This window comes from Lithobates pipiens, unplaced genomic scaffold (genome assembly GCF_037356315.1).
Source record: "Lithobates pipiens isolate NorthernLeopardFrog02 unplaced genomic scaffold, aLitPip1_a1.2 Scaffold_28, whole genome shotgun sequence".
In the NCBI taxonomy this organism is placed as follows: Eukaryota; Metazoa; Chordata; class Amphibia; order Anura; family Ranidae; genus Lithobates; species Lithobates pipiens.
Genome location: NW_027507789.1, coordinates 58,424,391 through 58,447,326, shown reverse-complemented (window position 1 = coordinate 58,447,326; position 22,936 = coordinate 58,424,391). Strand labels below are relative to the sequence as shown.

The following is a 22,936-nucleotide window of genomic DNA, read 5'->3' as shown; positions in this document are numbered from 1 at the left end:
AATTTCTACTAACACGAAGGAGCCCAAAGAGCTGAAAAAGCACATAGTACATCACTACGTGTTTGTTGGCCGACAATTCCTTGCCATTTGTATGCAAGACAAGTTCCTGGCCAAAGCCCTTCAGACAAAAGTCAGAGGTTTTGTCTGAGAAAAATCTGATCGTGTGTACGGGGCTTAAGTGTTACTAAACCACAACACTAAAATCGGTGTATATGCAGTAAAGCATGCTTTTTGTTCCCAGAATAGAAAAAAAAAAGAATAGGAATATAGAGGCCAAATGTGGAGAGTAAAAACCATATGTAAAATCATTAAATTTTTATTATACTTCATATTTAAAGCGGGGAACTTCCGCTCATCGGAACCCCCCCTCTGGTGTCACAGTTGGCACCTTTCAGGGGGGAGGGGGGGTGCAGATACCTGTCTAAGTATTTTCACCCACTTCCAGGCATAGACTCCCATGGGTGTCTGCTTCTTGCTGTCCCGGCGCACTGTCTGCTGGGACACACACGGATCCCAGACAGCGCGGACCATTCTCATTGCGCTGCACGACTCGAGCATGCGCAGTAGGGAACTGGGAAGTGAAGCCACAATGCTTCACTTCCTGATTCCCTCACCTAGAATGGCAGCAGTCGAGAGCCGAGCGATCGATCGGCCTTGGCTGCCGACATTGCTGGACCTTGGGACAAGTGAGTGCCCATTTATTAAAAATCAGCAGTTATAGTATTTATAGCTGCTGTCTTTGAATATTTTTTTTTTCCAGTGGACTCCCTCTTTAAGATGAGAAACCTACGCCATGTATGCACCTTTATAATTAAAGTGTAACTCTCAGTTTTGTTATGAAAAAAACATTCCACTCTGGGTGATCTATGTACATTGCAAAGGACTATAACAAACTTTGTTGCACATGCCTACTGTTCTGAAGAAATCCATGTGCGTTTGTCTTTGCCTCTGTTCTGAGTGGGTCTAATGGGATTGGTTTCATAATAAACTGTCAGGCGTGGCAGCAGCAGGGCACTGATAAGGAAATCTCTCCAAAAATGAAATGGCATTGTGGTATAAATGGGCGCTCAGAGTTTAGCGCACTGCTGAGGCAATGATGAGTTTCCCAGCAAAGCCACTTTGCTTTCCCATTCCGTTTTTTTTTTTTTTTTTATACTGGTTTTCATTATTTGAGTGCTTATGTCATTTAATATAGTTTTACTAAATGTTATTTAATGTAGTTTTACTAAATGTAATTTTTGGTTCCTTTTAACAGACTTCACTGTATCCTGTCTGGTTATATTGCTATATATTTGAGCTCCCTTTCCAAATATCTTGTTGCTTCATTTCTTCACTTTGTTGCTGTGCAAATCCAACTGAAGGATTTTCACATGTAACACACTTTCAGGAGTCTTTGATCCCTGGGCCCCCCTTCTCAACCTGTAGTTCCTCCTTCCAGACCCTATGTCACTACGGGACACAGTTAAGTAGGGACCTTCAGGAGGAACCATGACGTACAGCACTGGTGTGTTGGATGTAAATATCCTGCAGGCTGCTTTGGACGGCAACAGTGCAAAGGCTCAGTGAACAGGCTTTAGAACAGATAGATGTAAAATGTAATTTATAATATCTTTTTATTTTATTTTTTTATTTTTTTTTTAGTGACTGATTTGATTTAACATATTATAAATTTGCAGCTTGCTTGGTTTTAGCTGAAAAGCGGAAGTATAAAACATTGGTGGTAAAAATAAAATTACTTTTCATTCCAGGTACACCCCGACAATGAAGAATGGACGTGCTTTGAGCAATCGGCAAGCTTAGACATCAAGTCGTTTTTTGGATTTGAAAGCACAGTGGAAAAGATTGCTATGAAGCAATATACCAGCAATATAAAGAAGGTATATATTCCTGATTTCCCAGTGAAAATGCTCTGAAGATACTTTTCATTCTGTCATTTTGATAATTTTTTTTTTCCCAGGGTAAGGAAATAATTGAGTATTACTTGAAGCAAATGGAGGAGGAAGGCATAACATGCATGCCCCGATGGACTCCTACCACCAAGCAACAGGAGTGTCTAACCTCTACCTCAAGCCATTCCACATCTCCTGCTCTGAACATACCAATTGTAAATTCTACTGATGGGCACAACAGCAGGGATGGTCACCCCGCTTCATCCAGTCCTCCTGAGCCTCTAAGCAGCACTCCCGATGGTACGTCCCTGATATCTTAAACTACAAGTCTAGTGCTGGGACAGATTTTTTTCCCTCCAACAAAAAGTAAATTCCAAAGTTCTATTAAAATCTTCTAAAGTTGAACTCTGTAATAAGCAGATATTGTCATTCACGCCTTTTGAAATTGAACTCTAGAATAAGCAGATCTTGTCTAAATAGAAAAGGGATGTGTATTCTTGAGTCTTCAAGTATTTCAAATCTGTGCAGTAATCCATTGTGAACCTTTGCATCTGTGCTGGATATTCCTGTAATAAAGACCCATCACCGCTGCTCTTTCCTTGTTTAGGGTGACTGGTCTTGTATCCACCCCTTCCTTATTTTCTGGAAGGCAGCCTGTAGTGGGTGTGGCCTGCTATGTCTCTCCCACAGCCCTGCTCTATGCACAGACTGCGCAGCATAATGATGATGTCACTACTATTTTTATGTGATGATATCGGGGTTTGTATAGGCATTTGATGCACACAAAGTGGTTTTATGTTGCTTGTGGCTTTTGAAGAATGTTTGTATGTAAGTTTTTCGTGCCCATGATTCAGCTTTTAAAGCAGATATTTCATTTTTTTTTTAAAAGACATGGCATTCTATAACTCCAAGCAGGATGGACACCCAAAGACATGCCTACCTGTGCCCTATAGGGAACAGTGAGGAATGGAGGCTGCGTGATAATGTGACTGCCATGTAAAGATTTTAATTAAGATATTGTTTTTTTTAATAAATACAGTTTGATTTCTAATGTGTAAAAGTTTCCTATGATAGTGAGGGGTTCACAAATACTTTATAGATTACCACACAAAAAAAAAAAAATCAAACAATAATGCCTGCTTTTTTTCTAATGGAAAGTCCAAAATGCTTTACAAACCATATCATGAATAGATTCCATTTATGGCCAGCATTAGGGATTTAATCCTTATTGTATAGAGTTGAAGACTTCTAGTGAGACAGACCACACTATCTGGGCCGGTCAGTCGCTCAGCATTTTTGGGTTACATTTTTTTTGTTTTACAGACAAGCTGGACGCAGATTATATTAAACGTTACCTGGGAGACCTCACACCTTTGCAGGAGAGCTGCCTTATCCGCCTGCGACAATGGCTGCAGGAAACCCACAAAGGCAAAGTAAGTTCTCCCTATTCCTAAGATGTAGCAACTTTTGTGTTCTTTGGTGGGGTTTAACGGAACAAATGTCCAGATCGCCATATTCATACCGCATTCCCTAGTTTATAGAGAACATCTGTGTAATTTCCTGACACGTTTTGCCCTTCAGAAAAGTTTTTTTGTGTTTTCTTGTGAAATGGTTTTCTGTAACAATTGGTCACATTTAACCACTTTCAGACCGGACCATTTTGCTGGCTTAAGACCAGACCACTTTTTGCGATTCGGCACTGCATCGCTTTAACTGTCAATTGCGCGGTCATGCGACGTGGCTCCCAAACAAAATTGACGTTATTTTTTTCCCCACAAATAGAGCTTTCTTTTGGTGGTATTTGATCACCTCTGCGTTTTTTATTTTTTGCGCTATAAACAAAAATAGAGCGACAATTTTGAAAAAAACGCATTATTTTTTACTTTTTGTTATAAATATCCCCCAGTTTAGGCCGATACGTATTCTTCTACATATTTTTGGTAAAAAAATCGCAATAAGCGATTATTGGTTTACGCAAAAGTTATAGCGTTTACAAAATAGGGGATAGTTTTATGGCTTTTTTATACATTTTTTTTTTTTTTTTTTTTTACTAGTAATGGTGGCAATCAGTGATTTTTATTGTGACTGCGACATTATGGCGGACACATCGGACATTTTTGACACATTTTTGGGACCATTGTCATTTATACAGCAATCACTGCTATACAAATGCAGTGATTCCTGTGTAAATGACACTGGCAGTGAAGGGGTTAAGCATTCCTAGGGGCGTGTTACTAACTGTGGGGGGCTGGACTTTGTTTTAGTGAACACTGATCTCTGCTCCAATCACATGGAGCAGAGATCAGTGTCACTTGTTGCTAGGCAGAAAGGGGAGATGCTGTTTACAACGGCATCTCCTCGTTCAGCCGCCGCGTGAGACGATCACGGGTATGCCCACGGCGATCGAGTCCGCGGGACCCACGACCAGACTCACGGGGGTCCCGACCGGCACTGGAAACTGGATGTACCTGTACGCCAATATGCCTGCCCGTGCCATTCTGCCCACGTACATCGGTGTGCGCCGGTCGGGAAGTGGTTTAAAAAGGGGCAGATTTTGATATTCTCTAAAAGAATTGCCCATTTTTATTTTTGTCATGATGTACCATGCAACTCTGGTTTTCTCTTATAGATTTGAAAACTCTGGTTTTTCTTTTACATAACTTTTATTGAAGTTTTCAAATGCAAACAAAGCGCCATTGGGCAATGCAGGTAAAGTTATCGCCCAGGGCATGACGATCAGTAGTCGGAGACTAAAAAAAGGAGGAGAACGTCTGTTATTGAGCAAGTAATGATTCAAATAGAGCCGCAGTTTGAAGTATGGCGCTAATGGCATCCTGACAACACACCGAGGGTGGGCCACCCCGAAAGTATTCTCTATTCAGGTGTATACTTTATTATATTGAGAGAAGCCTGATTTGGTTGTGAGGATGAGATTGAGGGTATATGCGTGGAGTGAAATCAGAAACGTCACGCATGAAGAGAAGTTTCACATTTCACATTTTCAAGAGAGCGGGTACCTGGTTTTGACAGGTACCTGCTCCCTTTTCCACCTGGATCTCCTCTCTGCCTGCAGCCTCTTGGGACACCTCACAATTTCCAGAAGGCTGTGGGACCATTCACAGGGCGCAGCTCAGAGGGGACCTGGCAGTAAAGCAAAGAATCGCAGCCGGCTTCCCACAGCATGGCGGCACCAGGGACCCCGAAGACTGCTGAAGAACCAGCTCGGGGGACCGAATACCTATTTAAGGAGAATATGTAGGAAGCAAGCAGTAGAAAAAGAGGAAAAAAGGGAAAAAAGTTTGGGGAGGGAACCCTGTCAATGTCACGTTTGAGTTAAAGGGATAAAAGTGTGCTGTCAAAAGGTGGCAGCGTAGGTGTAGTCAATCTAGGGTTGCCGGGTATTCAAGATGTTTTCATGTTGATTTGAAAGGATAGCAGTGAGTTTGTCATCTAGAAATAGCAGTGGTCTTGACTTTGCTGAAATGGATAGGCATGGCCCTGGGGTGAAAAAGGGGAAGCTGGCAGGCATTCTATGTTACAACACAACTGCTTGTAGTCTTCCTGCAGGAACACATACAAAATTGATTATGCTACCTCTACAATGGTAGTTGGTGGTTAGTTTTCAGCCTATGACCATGCTTACACCACTGTACCTGAGCAGTTGTATAGGGAGTGGAAAAAGTAGAGCTAAACCCGCCTCGCCAGCCATGGAAGCTACTACCATCTTCGCCTTTGATTTGTAGTTGCCATGTTGATACACAAAGGATTAGTTAAGGCTCCAGCCATTTGAAGGCTTAACAGTTTGGTTGATGGCACAAGCAAATGTGACCGTTCTCATTCCCGGTTTGCCTTGGATGTAACTGCTTTGGGAAATTGTTAAATGATGGGGTTTAGTTCTGTTTTAAGATTTACCTTTTGAGTTTGTATACACTTTTTTGACCTACCATTGCTAAAGAGACACAACTATTTTCTAGTTTAGCATTTGAAACAGCTGTAACCTTTAACGTTTGCATGCAATCTGTTTCTAGATCCCCAAAGATGAACACATCCTGAGATTCTTGCGTGCCCGGGACTTTAACATTGACAAATCCAGGGAACTCCTTTGTCAGTCTCTCACCTGGCGTAAGCAGCACCAAGTTGACTACCTGCTGAGCACCTGGAACCCCCCACAAGTTCTGCAGGATTTTTATGCTGGAGGCTGGCACCATCACGACAAAGGTTTCTGTGTTCCTTATTTATGGATTATACTTTGATTATACTTTGTATTCACTCCAGCAGGACGTTTTCATTTCTACAGATGTATTGTGCAGTGGCTGAAGCCAATTTTCTGTTTTGTCTGTAAACATTTAATAAGGTACAGTGACTTTTGTGGTTGTTGAGCAATTAGGCTATGGTAAAAAAAAGTGACTGGTGAGAATACGATTTCCAATATATATAAATATTTTTTTTTTTTTTACCCAAGGCTGGGAATTCTGTTCAATTGAATCACTGTAATATTTGTATCACCTTGTAGATGGCCGACCTCTATATATGCTTAGGCTTGGACAGATGGACACTAAAGGACTGGTCAGAGCTCTAGGTGAAGAGTCTCTTCTGAGGCATGTAAGTTGTTGTAGTTAACGAAATAGATATACAGTCAGAGATTGTTCGAACGCCCCTATTTTATTGGTCTTCATCCCATTTTCCTTTTATGGCAATTGTGCAGGTACTCTACATATGACTGTGCAGTCCAGTAAGCACCAGAGGTTGAGTCTGTATTGATTGACTTTTGTTCGCTTCAAATGGGGTTTGCATCTCCAAGTCTATAGGAATGTTGACCCGCATAAAGGGCAAATCTATTCAAATAAAATATCTTTGGCTAGAATTCTACTTTAACCTCTTCAGCCCCGGGAGATTTGGCTGCTCAATGACCAGGCTACTTTAACTGACAATTGCGCTGTTGTGCGATGCTGTACCCAAACAAAATTGACATCCTCCCCCCCCCCCCCCCCCCCCCCCCACAAATCTTTCTTTTGGTGGTATTTGATCCCCTCTGCATTTTTTAGGGGGGGTTTTGCACTATAACCCAAAGAAGAGCGAGAATTTTGAAAAAAAAAACATCTTTTACTTTTTGCTATAATAAATATTCCACTTTTTTTTTTTTCAAAAAAAAATTTTCCTCAGTTTAGGCCCATATGTATTCTTCTAATTATTTTTGGTAAAAAAAAAAATCACAATGAGCATATGTTGATTGGTTTGCACAAAAGCTATAGCATAAAATCAGGGATGGATTTATGGCTTTTTTTATTTTTTACTAGTAATGGCGGCAATCTGCGAATTAATTTTTTTTTCTCCGGGACTGCGGCAGACAAATTGGACACTTTTGACACATTTTTGGGACCATTGACAATTATACAGTGATCAGTGATATAAAAATGGACTGATTACTGTATAAATGTCACTGGCAGGGAAGGGGTTAATACTAAGATCAAGGAGTTAACTGTGTTCCATAGGTGTGTTCTAAGTGTAAGGGGGGTGGGACTGACCAGGGGAAGAGAGATCGGTTTTCATACTTGGTATGAACACACGATCTGTCTCCTCTCCCCTGAGAGACTCGGGATCTGTGTGCTTACACACACACATCCCGGTTCTCGCTCTGTCATGAGCGATCACGGGTGCCCGGCGTTCATCGCGCCCGGCACATGATGCGCGTCCCTAGTGCCCAAAAGGCGAAACAAAGGAAGGTAATGTTGATTTGCCGAGCCAACTTGCCACAGTAAAACTGCGACGGCTGGTCAGGAAGTACCTAAATTATATACTGTACATGCCTAGGCCTGGGCCTGAGGTGTAGATTGAAGAGGCTCCTGGGTGGTTCAGCAGGAGGGGGCACAAAAAGGTCAGCAGCTGTAGTCTATACTTTTTTAAAGTAGTTTATAGCTGATGGGGGCACATCGATCTTTATTTTTAACGCTCGATCCTTTGACAGGTGCTCTCCATTAATGAGGAAGGACTAAGACGCTGTGAAGAAAATACCAAAATATTTGGACGACCGATCAGGTAAGGTTTGTTCAGTGGCTTACACACTGAGGACTGTATTCTATTTCACAAAAATTTGTTTTGGTGTTTTCAAAGCTGCAGCCATGATGTTTTTTCATAGTTAGTTCACCTTTATTGCCCAAACATTACAGCATTCTTGGTACATTTAAAAGGAAAGGTCCATTTTGTAAAAATGCTTACTAGGCTACCTTCAGGTGATTGGACACTGGCAACAATTTTGTTGAGGCTGTCCCAAGGGGCACACTCGTATAAACCCTACCCACTCAGACTCCAGGGTTTTCTAGTATCCTTATGTGATGGACTTTGCCTTTTAGAGAAGTTTGTTCTTTTTTAACCATTTATTTTTATCCAGACACTTCTATAAAGATCTAACTGATTGCATATGGCTACCTAATGGTTTCTGGATTAGTATCCTTTAGTGTCTACCCTGGGGACCATATCTGGACCCCACTGTTTTCATTGCACTCACCGCTCTGTCTTGCAGATGGTAGGACATACTGAACATTGGATGCAGCTGAACATTCTGCAAGAGTGAAAGAGTAGACACTACATGCAAGGATAGGGAATGAAGCCAAGTGTTAAGTTTCATTTGCAGGATGGAGAGGGAAGGGCAAAAAAAAATTAGCATCTTAAAATTAGGTATTCTTTTACTAAATAAAGCGCTGAATGTTAATGTACTGAGAATGCTGTAATGTTTGGGAATGTTTTTTTGGCTAAAGATAGTAAATGTGAACTGGCCCTTTAATCCTTTAAAAGCCATGATGTGTGGTACATGTCATTGTCATTACAAGTGTTAAAGTTCCTCCAATAAAACCCCAAGCTTGTGGTATCTGAAATTGCCACCCTGGTTGACTTACCCCAAATTAACTTACTAAGCAAGTACAAATTTGCCATGAACATGCCTGCTAGCAAACAATCTATACCTTCTCTCCTTTTTTCTTTATTTTGGGGAAACTAAGTGCTTCTTCACATAAAGGGTTGTCATTTTTCTAAATAACGTTACAGGCATGTTATATTCCTGTTATGTTTTATTGCTCAATTTGATTAAGAATGACATGTCAGGTCTCCAGCAAGATAATGACCATTTTAGGAAGCATTGTGGATAATAAAGCGGAGTTCCACTCACTTTTGAAAGGTGGTCTTAAACTAAAGACCACCCCCTCCACCCCTCATTTTTTGGATATCTTTAAATTTTTTTGTACCTTTTTTGAAGTACTAAGTGTACTTCCGTCCTAGGTCGTCTGCGGCCCAGAGGGTCATGTTTTAGTCTGTGGCGAGCCCTCCTCCTTCTCCCCTGTTGGCTTCTAGGACCTGTGTGTGTCCCAGAAGACAAGCTGGCCATTCGCAAAGCGCCTCGCGCATGCGCAGTAGGAAGCAGGCTGTGAAGTCGCAAAGCTTCAGGAGGGCTGACATTGCGGGCTACCTGGACAGGTAAGTGTCCTTATTAAAAGTCAGCAGCTACAGTGTTTGTAGCTGCTGACTTAAAAAAAAAGGTTTGTGGCTGGAACACTAGTTTAAAGGGTTAATTTTTGGCATATATATTGTCTCAAGGCATAATTCATTTTCCCACTTTGCATTACCGGCAAGTGCTTGAGTTGTGCTTGTGGATGCGGTTTTATTATTCTACAGGATTTATATAATGCGCCAATAGTTTGTGCGTCACTTTACAACGTTGGGGCAAACAGTACAGTTACGATACAATTCAATACACGAGGAATCAGAGAGCCCTGATCGTTAGAGCTTACAATCTAAAAGGGAGGGTCAAGTGATACAAAAGGTAGTAACTGTGGGGGGGATGAGTACAGTTAGGTGGAGGTAGGATTGGCTTCTCTCAAGAGAAGTTTTTAGGACTTGCCTAAAAGTGGGTTGGGTAGGAAATTCCAAGGCATTAGAGATGCTTGGGAAAAGTCCTGAAGGCAAGCATGGGAGGACATGACATGGGAGCTAGATGATAGCAGAAGATCTTGGGAGGAACAAAGGCCTGTAAGGGCTGTGAGAAGCCACTGGGTATAGAAAAGAAAAGGGTGAAATCAAACAAGCACATTTTCTTCCTTTTTGGTTTGAGATTGCATTGGAAATTAATTAACTTTGCAAGATATTGCGAAACAAATAATGTATTTGCTACCTTGGGTATCCTAAGTAATGGCAAAATGAATTCTTAATCAGTAGGCAAATCACTGAAAAATGAAAATGACTATGGTCAATAACGACTTGAGAGGTTTATGGTTAAAACACTTTTTCTGAATACAGCATTTTTACTAGGGATACTTGATTGGACGCCTGAAGTGTAATGAGGGTTATATGTAAATCACTGTAGTAGTATTCAACAGCTGATACCACTAGGTGGCTCATAAGCATCTGCAGCTGAAAGGAGTTTGTTTTATGGACTGGCCATAATTCACAGATATTTGGAGGAAGAAAAAAATGTATATAAAATCTGATTGCTTTACTGTTGTAAATTACAAATGTAGATTTGGTTATAAAATGTGTACTTTAACCATGTTTACTTTCACTGCAGGTTAGATTTTTGACTAAAGAATATTTATAGGAGAAAACTTTAAAAAAATAAAAAATAAAGGTTTTTTTATTTGCCATTCACATATCAAAAACAGTCATTGTCGTAACTGAATAAGTAAATACCATAATATCAAATCGCAGCAAGAGTACATTACATTCAGGTCCCCAGAATGATGCTTAAGAGGTCAAGTCGTACAGGAACACAACTACAACTAAATGCATGACCTACCCTTATGGCAACCTTATATATAAAGAGTATAGTGATCGTGGTAAAGTAACATGGTAAATATATATATATATTTTTTTAAATCTTAGTCAACGAAACAAAAAATATAAAAAGTAAAAACTAAAGTGTGGAGTGCACTAAATTTCAGCAAAAAAGGCAGTATGCGGTATGATCCCTGTGGTATAGAACCCCTGCCTGGCATATCCAGAAATCAGCTGAACCAAATGTCCCCAAGATCCCCCCCCCCCCCCCCCCCAGGGTAAGGCCATCCAACATGTGTGCCCCCGCCCCCCCTCATTGTTCTCAATTGGCTTCCAGAGTATCCTGCGAGTCTGTCCACCTAGACAAAATTTCTTATCATACATCACGGGACACAGAGCCATAGTTACATAGTTGGTAAGGTTGAATAAAGACACCAGTCCATCCTGAGTGAGTGTGGGTGCATGTCTACAATTTTCCCTATCCCTGTGCATTGTGCCTCATTAAGATGCCCATCTATTATTATTATTTTATCTAAGGTACCCATATAGCACCATCAATTTACACAGCGCTCCACACATACATCACACACTCGCATTGGTCCCTAACCTCGAGCCCAAAATCCAAGGTCCCCAACTCACACCCATATACCAGGGCCAATTTTGGACAGAAGCCAATTAACCTACCAGCATGTCTTTGGTGTGTGGGAGGAAACCGGAGTACCCAGAGGAAACCCATGCAGGCACAGGGAGAACATGCAAACTCTAGGCAGGTAGTGTCGTGGTTGGGATTCGAACCAGCGACCTTTTTTACTTGGTGAGAATGCTACCCACTGTGCCACCTAGTTACTATGTGGGTTATAGGCCACCTTCAGGTGATGGACACTGGTATGCCCTGAGACAAAATGTCCACTCTCTATATAACCCCTCCCACTACTGGGAGTACCTCAGGTTTTTCACCAGTGTCTAAGGTGTTGGTCACGAGTGAAGATGTGCTATGCTGTGCTGAGCTCCACTGGAGAAATCCTTGCTGGGGCTAGCCATGCAGCCAGATCCATTCAAAGAGTCTTTTTGGCCAAATTGAATGGTACCCGGACCTCGTATTTGAAGAAACAAGGTTTTGCCTGTAAAAGCTTCTCTTATTAGAGAACTGGACCCCGGAATCCAGTACTTTTGGTATTGAAGCCATAAAGTTTTACTGGCGGTGGTGCTATTACAGGGCCAAGATTGTGGGTTTCCCCGAGGGGTCCCCAGCTCCTGAATGTTTAACGGAACCCACCGTGAAGGGCGAAGCTTGAGTGTGTTGGTTTTACCACAAAAAAAAACTACAGCGGGAAAGGTAAGAGGCGTTTTCTAAGAAATATTTTAAATTTTCTTACGAATGTCTCCTTTAATTAGTGAATATTGTCATGCCTATATGTCACGACTGGGGGCTGTATTGAGCACAGACCTTTTCACGCTTCCTCAGAGAGCTCACGTTGTTGTCCAGAACATCAGTTTCCTTTCCTCCAGCCAGCAGCAGACCTCCGGTAAGTCGGGGGGGGGGGGGGGGTTTCCTCCCCAGTAGATGCCCCCACCTGTGGTATTTTCCCCCCTCTTCACAAAGAAGAAGCGATAGGAGGAAAAGAAAACGAATGGCACGCTGCTGTACTTGGCGGCTTCCAGGCTCCCTCCACCTTTTTTCCCCCTCACAAGAGCGATCCCATAGGATCATGGCAAACGCAGGGAAGCTCTTTTTAAAAAGAGAGAAGGGGGGTCATAAGCGATGGAGGGGGCGGAGCTTAGCATGGCGTTGGCGTCCAACGTCCAGCGTGGGAAAGTGTGTTTTTAAAAGCATCATTGATGCTGCTACAAGCTGCAGAGGGACACGAGGGGCATGAAAGAGGTTTGGTGACACAGGCATTCCTTTTGACACATTTACTATTGCATCAGGCTGAGCTTTAATAGCAGGGCTAGACTATTGCTCAAGTAGTGGATGCGTTCCTTCTGGTAGTACCTCTGCTTTGTCCATTGGGCTATGGTCCCAAAGGGGGAGGGGGGTAAAAGCGCCTAAAAAAAGGGCTCTAGAAAGACTTCTACAGCCACTAGGAAGCCTAAAAACATTTCTAAGACAATGGCATCCTCCCCTGAAAGTGTTTTGGCTGGTTGGATTGATCCATCGGGGATGTATTCTGAGTGGGAGCCAAGTCAAGTTCAAGAGGTAAACCTCTGTGTCAACCCCAGGGCTAAAAGAGGCCCTGGGAGAGAAAGCCCGCTAAACAAAATACCAAAACTTCCTTATGAAGGGGCGCTCCTGCTCACTCAAGTGGGGCGAAGGCTTCTGCAGTTCTCAAGGGTCTGGCAGGAACAGTGTTGAGACAAATGGGTGGCTAACTCTATATCTCGAGGTTATCGACTAGAGTTCTGAGAGTTCCCGTCTCCTTGTTTTCTCAAATCAAAAGTTCCCAGAGACCCAGGAAAAAATAAGTCTTTCTGGCTTTGGATCATCTCTTGTCTCAAAAAGTGATATCAGTGGTCCCCATGGTAGAGCGAGGGTTAGAGTTTTATTCAAACCTTTTCACGGTACCAAAACCAAACGGGGTTGTCAGACCCATTTTAGATCTCAAAGATTAAATCGATTTTTGAATATCCGCTCTTTTCGCATAGAATTAATCTGATCAGTGGTCTCCATTCTACAAGGTGGAGAACTGCTAGCATCATTCGACATCAAGGATGCTTATCTGCATGTAACTAATTTCCCCGCTCACCAGAAAGATCTATGCAAAGAAAGATAGGTTCTGGCCTCCCTTTAGCCAGATTAAGGGCTCGGGAGATAACGATTCTGGCTTATTTAGACAATCTACTCTTGATAGATCAGTTGGTAGCCCGCCTAAACCATAGTTTGGTCACCACGCTCAGCTACCTGGAATACCTAGGTTGGATTCTCAACATGGAGAAATCTTCCTTTAAAACCATCAAGGAGATAGCAGTACTTGGGCCCTGATCATAATAGATACAGTTTAGAAGAGGGTGTTCTTACCCCAGGCAAAGGTTAGTTCCATAAGGGAACTGATTCAGGTGGTCAAAGCAAAGAAGAATCCTAATAGACTTTGCATGAGATTTTTGCGAAAGATGGTAGCTTCATTCGAGGCCGTTCCTTATGCGCAGTTTCAATTGAGACTGCTGCAAAACAGTATCCTGTCAACTTGGAACAAAAAGATCCAAGCTCTAGACTTCCCGATGCGTTTATCCCCTCCCCCCCAAAGTGCATCAAAGCCTCAGTGGTTGATATCCAAGAATCTTCAGAAAGGGAAGTCCTTCCTACCAGTTACTTGGAAGGTGGTGACAACGGATGCCAGCCTTCTGGGCTTGGGAGTGGTCCTGGAAGAAGCATCAGTCCAAGGAATATGGTCCAGAACAGAAATGACCTTGCCCATCAATATTCTAGAGATTCAGGCAGCATGCCTGGCCCTGGACACTCAGATTACGGAATTGTCCGGTCAGGGCCCAATCCAAGAGAATTGGCAGGCGGACTATTTGAGTCGCCAACAGTTGTTCCCAGGAGAATGGTCTCTTCACCCCGACATCTTTCTGTCAATATGTCAAAGATGGGGAATTCCGGACGTGGATCTGTTTGCGTCCAGGTTCAACAGAAAGATCGACAAATTTGTGCCAAGGACAAAGGATCCACTGGCATGCGGAACAGATGCCTTCGTTTTTCTGTGGGATCAGCTTTCACTGATCTATGTGTTCCCTCCTGTTCTACTGCTTCCGCACCTTCTTCGCAGGATCAAGCAGGAAGGGAAGGAGGTGATCCTTGTGGCCTAGGAGATCTTGGTATGCAGAGATCATAAAGTTGGCAGTAGGGGACCTGTAGACCCTACCCACCACCCTTCTCTCTCAAGGTTCGGTATTCCATCCTACCTTACAAATGCTAAATTTAACTGTTTGGCTATTGAGTCCCACATTCTGAAAGACTGTGGGCTGTCAGGTTCAGTAGTATCTACTTTGATTAATGCTAGGAAGCCGGCCTCCAGAGTCATATATTATAGAGTCTGGAAGGCATATGTCTCCTGGTGTGAATCCAGGGGTTGGCACCCCAGGAAATATGTCATAGTTAGTTAGTATCCTTGAATTTCTACAGATGGGATTAGAAATGAAGCTAGCCTTGAGTACTATCAAAGGCCAGGTGTCAGCCTTATCTGTGTTTTTTCAATGACCACTTGCTTTGCACTCTCTCTGGTTTGTAGCTTTATTCATGGGGTAATGCGGATTAATCCTCTGGTTAGATCTCCTCTGAAACCTCGGGACCTTCATTTAAACCAGGATATTGTTCTACCTTCATTTTTTTTCAAGAACCTCCTTCTGTGGAAGAAAGGTCACCAACTTCTCTTGATGTGGTGAGCAGCCAAGGTCTATTTGAAGGTGACCGCTCAGATTCGTAAAACAGATGTTTTGTTTGTGTTGCCAGAAGGTCTTAAAAGAGGACAGGCAGCATTGAAGTCTACTATTTCTAAATAGATTCGTCAAGTGATTGTTCAAGCTTATGGTTTAAAGATGAAAATTCCACCTTTTGATATTAACGTGCACTCCACCAGGGCGGTTAGTGCTTCCTGGGCAGTGCATCACCAAGCCTCCATGGCTCAAATCTGCAAGGCCGCAACTTGGTCTTCAGTCCATACATTTACCAGATTCTACCAATAAGATGTAAAAGGTCATGAGGATATTGCCTTTGGGCGCAGTGTACTGCAGGCTGCAGTATAAGTCCTCTAGTCTCTTAGTGCCCTACTCTTGTTGTCTCCCTCCCTTCAGTTGGCATTGCTCTGGGACACCCCACATAGTAACTACTATGGCTCTGTGTCCCGTGATGTATGATAAGGAAATAGGATTTTTAAAACGGCTTACCTGTAAAATCCTTTTCTTTTGAAGTACATCACGGGACACAGAGATCCCACCCTTCTTTTGGTATACACGTGTATTGCTTTGCTATAAAACTGAGGTGCTCCCAGTAGTAGGAGGGGTTATATAGAGGGTGGACTTTTTGTCTTAGGACATGCCAGTGTCCATCACATGAAGGTGGCCTATAACCCACATAGTAACTACTATGGCTCTGTGTCCCGTGATCTACTTCAAAGAAAAGTAATTTACAGGTAAGCTGTTTTAAAAATCCAAATTTTATAAAATTTTTGGGGTATAAGAGAAGACTTTAATCTATTAAATGTTAAACTTGTTTAAAATGTTTTCCATTCATATAAAGTGAATAAAGAATAAAAGCTCATAGTCCTAGCCATGGTTGCCCATTAGACTGTATCCAGCTCCACGTGAAACCATGGTCCTTTTGTACCATAGAGTGCAGGCATGCATGTCTGCAACTTTGTAAAAAGTGCATTCCACCTCCTGGACTTATCTCTATTCTTTACATCTGACAAGTTTTTGTATGCCTGGGGAATACGCTCAGGGATTGTGCAAGGAGAGGCACACAGAGCAGCTATGCCTACCCCTCCCCTCTGCTGCCCATTCACAGAAGCCTTTGTATTTTGTGAATGAGTTCATATAATACAAAGGCTTCTGTGAACAGGCAGGAGAAGGGCAGAGGCGGGCATAGCGGCTGCATAGACTCTACACTTGAAGGAACTGAGACCAAATCATCCCGTGTTAGTGTTGCAGAAATGATCTTCCTGGAGCACAGTTAAACAGGTTAGATGTAAGTCCAGACAGTGGAATGCACCTCATTGGACTTTTTACAAAGTTGTTGAATTCCTAGCGTTCAGCTTGAAGGTGGAATTGACACATCAGCCGGTAGTCCATATCGGGAGCGAGCATATTCGAGGGTGACAAGTAGCCTGCATTATGACCCTAGGAGAGGAAGTTGATGTACTGTCTCCTACTGGCAGGTACAATTAACTAAAAAGCAAGACTACAGAAAAACATTTTTGGTTTTACAGACATATGTGATCATCATAGAGATGATTCTGTTGCATCCATTATAGCTGTAGAAGATGGGTTTAGGTGCTAGTTATCCAGTCGTTAGAGCATTTGACCTGGCACTTATATGGCTAAATTTGGTCATGATCAGGTGATCTCAGATGCATTATAAAAAAGTCAACTGTTATAACGTCAGAATTATAATTATTTATTCAGTAGTTATGTTCAATCCAATTTATTTTGCTGTAAATTGCAGCTCCTGGACCTGCCTTGTGGATTTGGAAGGACTCAATATGAGGCATTTGTGGAGGCCAGGGGTCAAGGCTTTATTGCGCATTATTGAAGTGGTGGAAGCAAACTATCCAGAGACTTTGGGGCGACTGTTGATCTTGCGGGCTCCTCGAGTATTTCCTGTTCTGTGGACATTGGTATGTTTTTATTTATTTTTTGTTTTGTTTTTTCCCTTTTAGATCTTCATCATATACTCACTACAGAAATTAAATACCTTAAAGTGGTTGTAAACTTGTTACACACAAAGTTTGCTTACTGAAGAATATTGATCTTAATTTTTACTCTTGCATGTTCCAGGTCAGTCCTTTTATTGATGAGAACACAAGGAAGAAGTTCCTTATCTATGCTGGTAATGACTATCAAGGCCCAGGAGGACTTGTGGATTACATTGACAAAGAAGTGATTCCAGATTTCCTTGGTGGGGAATGCCTGGTAAGTAGCCTAAAAATGGATGTGGCCAAAGCTGACTTCTGGTATAAATGCCTTCTGCTTAATTGCCATAATCAGTGTAGGGAAGAATTGGCCCATATACCCCACTAAGCAAATGTCTCAAGATGCCTGGAACTCCCAACAAGATTATAGTGGTGCCCATATAGATGGCAAGAGAGAGAACAAGTAAACACTTAAAGTGGTTCTAAAGGCAGAAGGTGTTTACCTTAATGCATTCTCTGCATTAAGGAAAAAAATCATTCTGCATGCAGCTCCCCCTTATACTTACATGAGCCTTATCTTGATCCAGTGATGTGCATGAGAGCAGAGGCTCTCTTTCCTCATTGGCTCAGAGACATAAGCAAGGAGGGGGTGGGGCTGAGATGCACTCTGTGTGTCAATGGACATACAAAGTGGGGCTTGAGAGCTAGCATGCCCAAGTGCCCCCATAGAAAAAGGCTTGCTATGGGGACACTCAGCAGGGGGAAGGAGCCAGAAGCACTGATGGAGGAGAGGAGGATTGGGGCTGCTTTGTACAAAACTACTGCACAGAGCACGTACATGTGACATGTTTGTTATCCAATCACTTTAAGCTCACCACACACGTTCGATTCTGTTCTATCATCTTTAAATCTGACAACAACTATCTATTACAGAGCCCTGCCTGAGTGGCTACTAGTTAATTGAATAGTTTAGGTATGTCTTTCGCTTTGAAATAATCTAAAGAAAGTTATTCAAAGATTGAACAGATTGTAATGAGTATGGCAAGCTTTATGATCATCCCCCAAGAATTCATAGTGTTTGCCAGTAGGAGAGAAATCAAAGTGAGAAGAGTAGCAAAATTAACATGTAATGAGAGAAATACACAGGGCTGCTGTTGCTGGCCTCATTTAGAATCAGGACGTAAGGAGAAATCTTCATTGGAGGTAACATAACACAGAAGGTCTTAATCTTCCCCTCTATCAAACCAGAAACAAATGTTTTGGGCACTTTTCAGTGCTGTGATAGTTTAACCGACAATTATACAGTCATGCAACACTATACCCAAATTTTATACAATTTTTTAGCTTTCTTTCGGTGGTATTTAATAACCACTAGAGCTGCACGATTCAAAAAGAGAATCATGATTTTTTTGCTTAGAATAAAGATCACGTGTCTCGCATTTCTCGCGGCGTAAAATGTTTCACATTATAAAAAAGAATTGGGCTAACTTTCCTGAATTATTTTATTTTTTTATTCATAAAAGTGTAATTTCTTACAAAAAAATGCATTTGAAAGACTGCTGAGCAAATACAGTGTGACATAAAATATTGCAACAACCATCATTTTATTCTCTAGGGTCTCTACTAAAAATATATATATAATGTTTAGGGGTTCTAAGTAATTTTCTAGCAAAAAAATTTTTTTTTAACTTGAAACCAACAAATGTCAGACAGAAAAAGGTTTATTGGTTAAGTGGTTAAAGGTTCCTCATTTACACACCAAAGTACAAATCTTTAGAATGTTTATAATTGGTGCTACTGATAAAGAATGTAGTGATACTTGGCAGACTGCCTGTTTTTTTGTTTTGTTTTTTTTGTTTTGTTTTTTTCTTTGACAGCTGTTGGTTTCAGCATAGCAGAGAGAATTCTTTGCGTAGAAGGAATCGGAAAATACTTTGTCAAGATCGCAAGGGGGAAAAAATTGCGATAACGATTAATCATGCAGCTCTACTAACCACCGTTTTCATTTTTTACTATATAATAAAAATAAAAAAATCTGTTGAAAAACTGTTTATTCTACCGTATATACTCGAGTATAAGCCGAGATTTTCAGCCTCTTTTTTGAGGCTGAAAGTGCCCCCCTCGGCTTATACTCGAGTCATCGCTGTCTGCCCGCTCGATCAGCGTGTCGAGCAGACAGACAGCGGCCATTCTATTCAAAAGCCGCGCCTCCGGCTCCGCCTTCGCCTGTGATAGGCGGAACACTGAATTTCCCAGCAGCCTGTGTTCCGCCTATCACGGACATCGTATCATCCTCGTACTACGGACGAGGATGATACGACGTCTGTGATAGGCGGAACACAGGCTGCTGGGAAATTCAGTGTTCCGCCTATCACAGGCGAAGGCGGCGGCGCTGCTTTTAAAATTTACAATGGCCGCCGACGAAGAGGGCACGGGACGGAGGCAAGGGAAGGCACGGCACGGGACGGGACGGGACGGCGGCGGCAAGGCACGGCACGACACGGGACGGATGCAAGGAGGCAAGTCACGGCACGGGACGGAGGCAAGGAGGCAAGGCACGGGACGGAGGCTCGGGACAAAGGTAGGCTGGACACACACACACACACACACACACACACACACACACACACACACACACACACATGGAGACACACACAGGGATGGATGGATGGATGGATGGAGACACACACACACACAGGGATGGATGGATGGAGACACACACACACACAGGGATGGATGGATGGATGGATGGAGACACACACACACAGGGATGGATGGATGGATGGATGGAGACACACACACACAGGGATGGATGGATGGATGGACACACACACACACAGGGATGGATGGACGGACACACAGGGATGGACGGACACACAGGGATGGACGGACACACAGGGATGGACGGACACACACACAGGGATGGACAGGCATGTCTCACCCTCGGCTTATACACGAGTCAATAAGTTTGCCAGTTTTTTTGGGGGTAAATTGGGGGCCTCGGCTTATATTCGGGTCGGCCTATACTCGAGTATATACGGTACTTGAAGATAAATCAAATAAAAATGCAAGAATAATACAAATGCCCCAAAATGACCCTTTTTTTGCAAAGTAGACACCACAAGCTGATCTAATTTTGCCACCATGTTTTGGAAAGGAAAATATAAAATGCGGACGTTAAAACTTGGAGCATTTGTTTCAATGTATTATTCATGTACAGGTCATACACAGAGGGGGGATGATGTGAAAGGGGTCATGTGCTGGATTAGGGAGATTAAGGTGTTAATATACAGGTCAGAGACAGCATGGGAAAAAGATGTACAGATCACCCTCAGAGTAGAGACATTCATTCACCCCCCCCCCCCCCCCCCCACCTTGAGTCTGCTGCCTGCAATCCCTTATTTCATTCACTGTATTTTTCTTCATCCAATGTGAGATGTAGAATTGGGCTTTCAAATGTAAACCATAGTAGTGTTTACATTTGTGCTTAGCACATCAAAAGGCCCAGATGCCCTCGGATTGGCTGAGCAATTTGCCAGTGATCTGAGCTTAATCATCAGCATTGGCGCACACACCTGGTGCATGAACAACTAATAAGCAGAGCACTGCTTTAACCACTTGCTTACTGGGCACTTAAACCCCCCTCAGTCCCAGACCAATTTTCAGCTTTCAGCGCTGATGCACTTTGAATGACAATTGCGCGGGCATACAACACTGTACCCAAATGAAATTTTTATCATTTTTTTCCCACAAATAGAGCTTTCTTTTGGTGGTATTTAGTTACAGCTCGGAGTTTTATTTTTTGCTAAACAAACAAAAAAAGATGCAAAAAAAAAAAAAAAAAATCATGTTTTAATAGTTTGTTATAAAATTTTGCAAACGGGTCATTTTTCTCCTTCATTGAAGTGCGCTGATAAGGCGGCACTGATAGGCTGCATTGGTGGGCACTGATGGGCTGCATTGGTGGGCACTGATGGGCTGCATTGGTGGGCACTGATGGGCTGCATTGGTGGGCACTGATGGGCTGCATTGGTGGGCACTGATGGGCTGCATTGGTGGGCACTGATGGGCTGCATTGGTGGGCACTGATGGGCTGCATTGGTGGGCACTGATAGGCTGCATTGGTGGGCACTGATAGGCTGCACTGGTGGGCACTGATAGGCATAGTTAAGGCGGCACTAATAGGCACAGATAAGGCGGCACTGATGGGCAAAGATGGGCACAGATAAGATGGCACGGATGGGTGGCACGGATAAGTGGCACGGATGGGCACTGATAGGTACCACAGATAGATGGGACTGATGGGCACTGATAGGTGGCTCTGATAGGTGGCACTGCTGGGCACTGATGGGCGGCACTGCTGGGCACTGATGGGCGGCACTGCTGGGCACTGATGGGCGGCACTGGGGTGCAGCACCTTTGAGGCAGATTGGGTGGCACTGTGGGTGGCACTGTGGGGTGGCACTGTGGGTGGCACTGTGGGCATTATGGGCACAGACGGGGGGCACTTACTTTTACTTTGTTAAACTTCAGGATGGCACTGCGGGAGGCAGGTGGGCACTGGCAGGTGGCATGTGGTGACTTTCATTGCTGGCCGTGATCGGGACTGATGTCCCGATCACGGCCGCCGGTGATCGGCTTTTTTTTTTTCTCCTCGCGCTGTCAGCGCGAGGAGGAATAATAGCCGATTACCGGCTCCGTTCTATCACATGATCAGCTGTCATTGGCTGACAGCTGATCACGTGATAAGGGGTCGGGATCGACCCCTTACACGGATCGGTGATCAGGCGAGTCTCACGGACTCGCCGATCACAGAGCGCGCCGCGCGCGCCCCTCAGGGGGCGCGCAGGCCGCTCGTAACCGGGACGACGTCAATAGACGTAGTCCCGGAAATCTAGGTCCGCGCTAATGCCGTCATTCGGCAATAGCGCGGTACCCAAGTGGTTAAAGCTGGGCTCGAGAAGGGCCCTCAGTCTACCAAGTCAGGCTTTTTTCGACAGTAGTAAAGTGGTTAATGATGCTTTACCTTATTTTAAACAAATAGAATCGGACATTGTAGAATTTGAAGGGTGCATTTATCATTTACAAAATCACTTTGTACCATTAACACATGGTTTGGTTGTGTGTAGTATAACCAATAAATCATTGAGAAAAAGTGTACACACAGTATTTGGAAGTGGGTATGTATTTCATGCTAATATAATGTATGTATTTAATGTAGTTAATGGTGTCTTTTGTTAAGTGTCTGCAGAAAAAACATCTCTTAGAATACTGTCATTACATGGCACTTTGCAGCAACCTTACATGTATTGGTTTGTGTACTGTGTTTCAGTGCGAGGTTCCAGAGGGTGGGATGGTTCCCAAAGCTCTGTACCGGACTCCAGAGGAACTGGAAAGTGAGGATATCAGACTGTGGACCGAGACCATCTACCAGTCAGCCAGCGTGTTTAAGGGTGCCCCGCATGAGGTATGATTAGTGAAAGCTTTCTACTAATATACAGTGCCTTGAAAAAGTATTTATACCCCTTGAAATTGTCCATTTTCTCAATTTGGGATTTTATGTAAAAAGTGTGCCATGCATTTGTATTTTAGTCTCTAGAACCAAATTTTACTGCAATTACAGGTGCAATTATTTTTGGGTATGTCTCTACCAGCTTTGCACATCTAGAGAGTGACCTTTTTTCCCATTCTTTGCAAAATAGCCCAAGCTCTGTCAGATTGGATGGAGAGCATTTGTGGACAGCAATTTTCACGTTTTGCCACAAATTCTCAATTGGATTTAGGTCTGGACTTTGACTGGGCCAGTCTAACACATAAATATGCTTTGATCTAAACCAGTGATGGCGAACCTTGGCACCCCAGATGTTTTAGAACTACATTTCCCATGATACTCATGCAGTGTAGTTGAGCATCATGTGAAATGTAGTGCCAAAACATCTGGGG

At 43.0% G+C, this 22,936-nt stretch overlaps 1 protein-coding gene across 2 annotated transcripts in view; it reads left to right on the top strand.

Moving 5' to 3' along the window:
• SEC14L1 (SEC14 like lipid binding 1) overlaps positions 1 to 22,936 on the top strand; it is a 97,293-nt gene that overhangs the window by 61,257 nt on the left and 13,100 nt on the right. For both annotated transcript variants that reach the window (XM_077459272.1, XM_077459273.1), the window contains exons 6-14: positions 1,749 to 1,877; positions 1,958 to 2,189; positions 3,213 to 3,322; positions 5,918 to 6,107; positions 6,403 to 6,491; positions 7,855 to 7,925; positions 16,807 to 16,978; positions 17,139 to 17,273; positions 22,326 to 22,460. In XM_077459272.1, the coding sequence (XP_077315398.1) occupies positions 1,749 to 1,877; positions 1,958 to 2,189; positions 3,213 to 3,322; positions 5,918 to 6,107; positions 6,403 to 6,491; positions 7,855 to 7,925; positions 16,807 to 16,978; positions 17,139 to 17,273; positions 22,326 to 22,460 (1,263 nt within the window). The remainder of the gene's footprint in view (positions 1 to 1,748; positions 1,878 to 1,957; positions 2,190 to 3,212; positions 3,323 to 5,917; positions 6,108 to 6,402; positions 6,492 to 7,854; positions 7,926 to 16,806; positions 16,979 to 17,138; positions 17,274 to 22,325; positions 22,461 to 22,936) is intronic.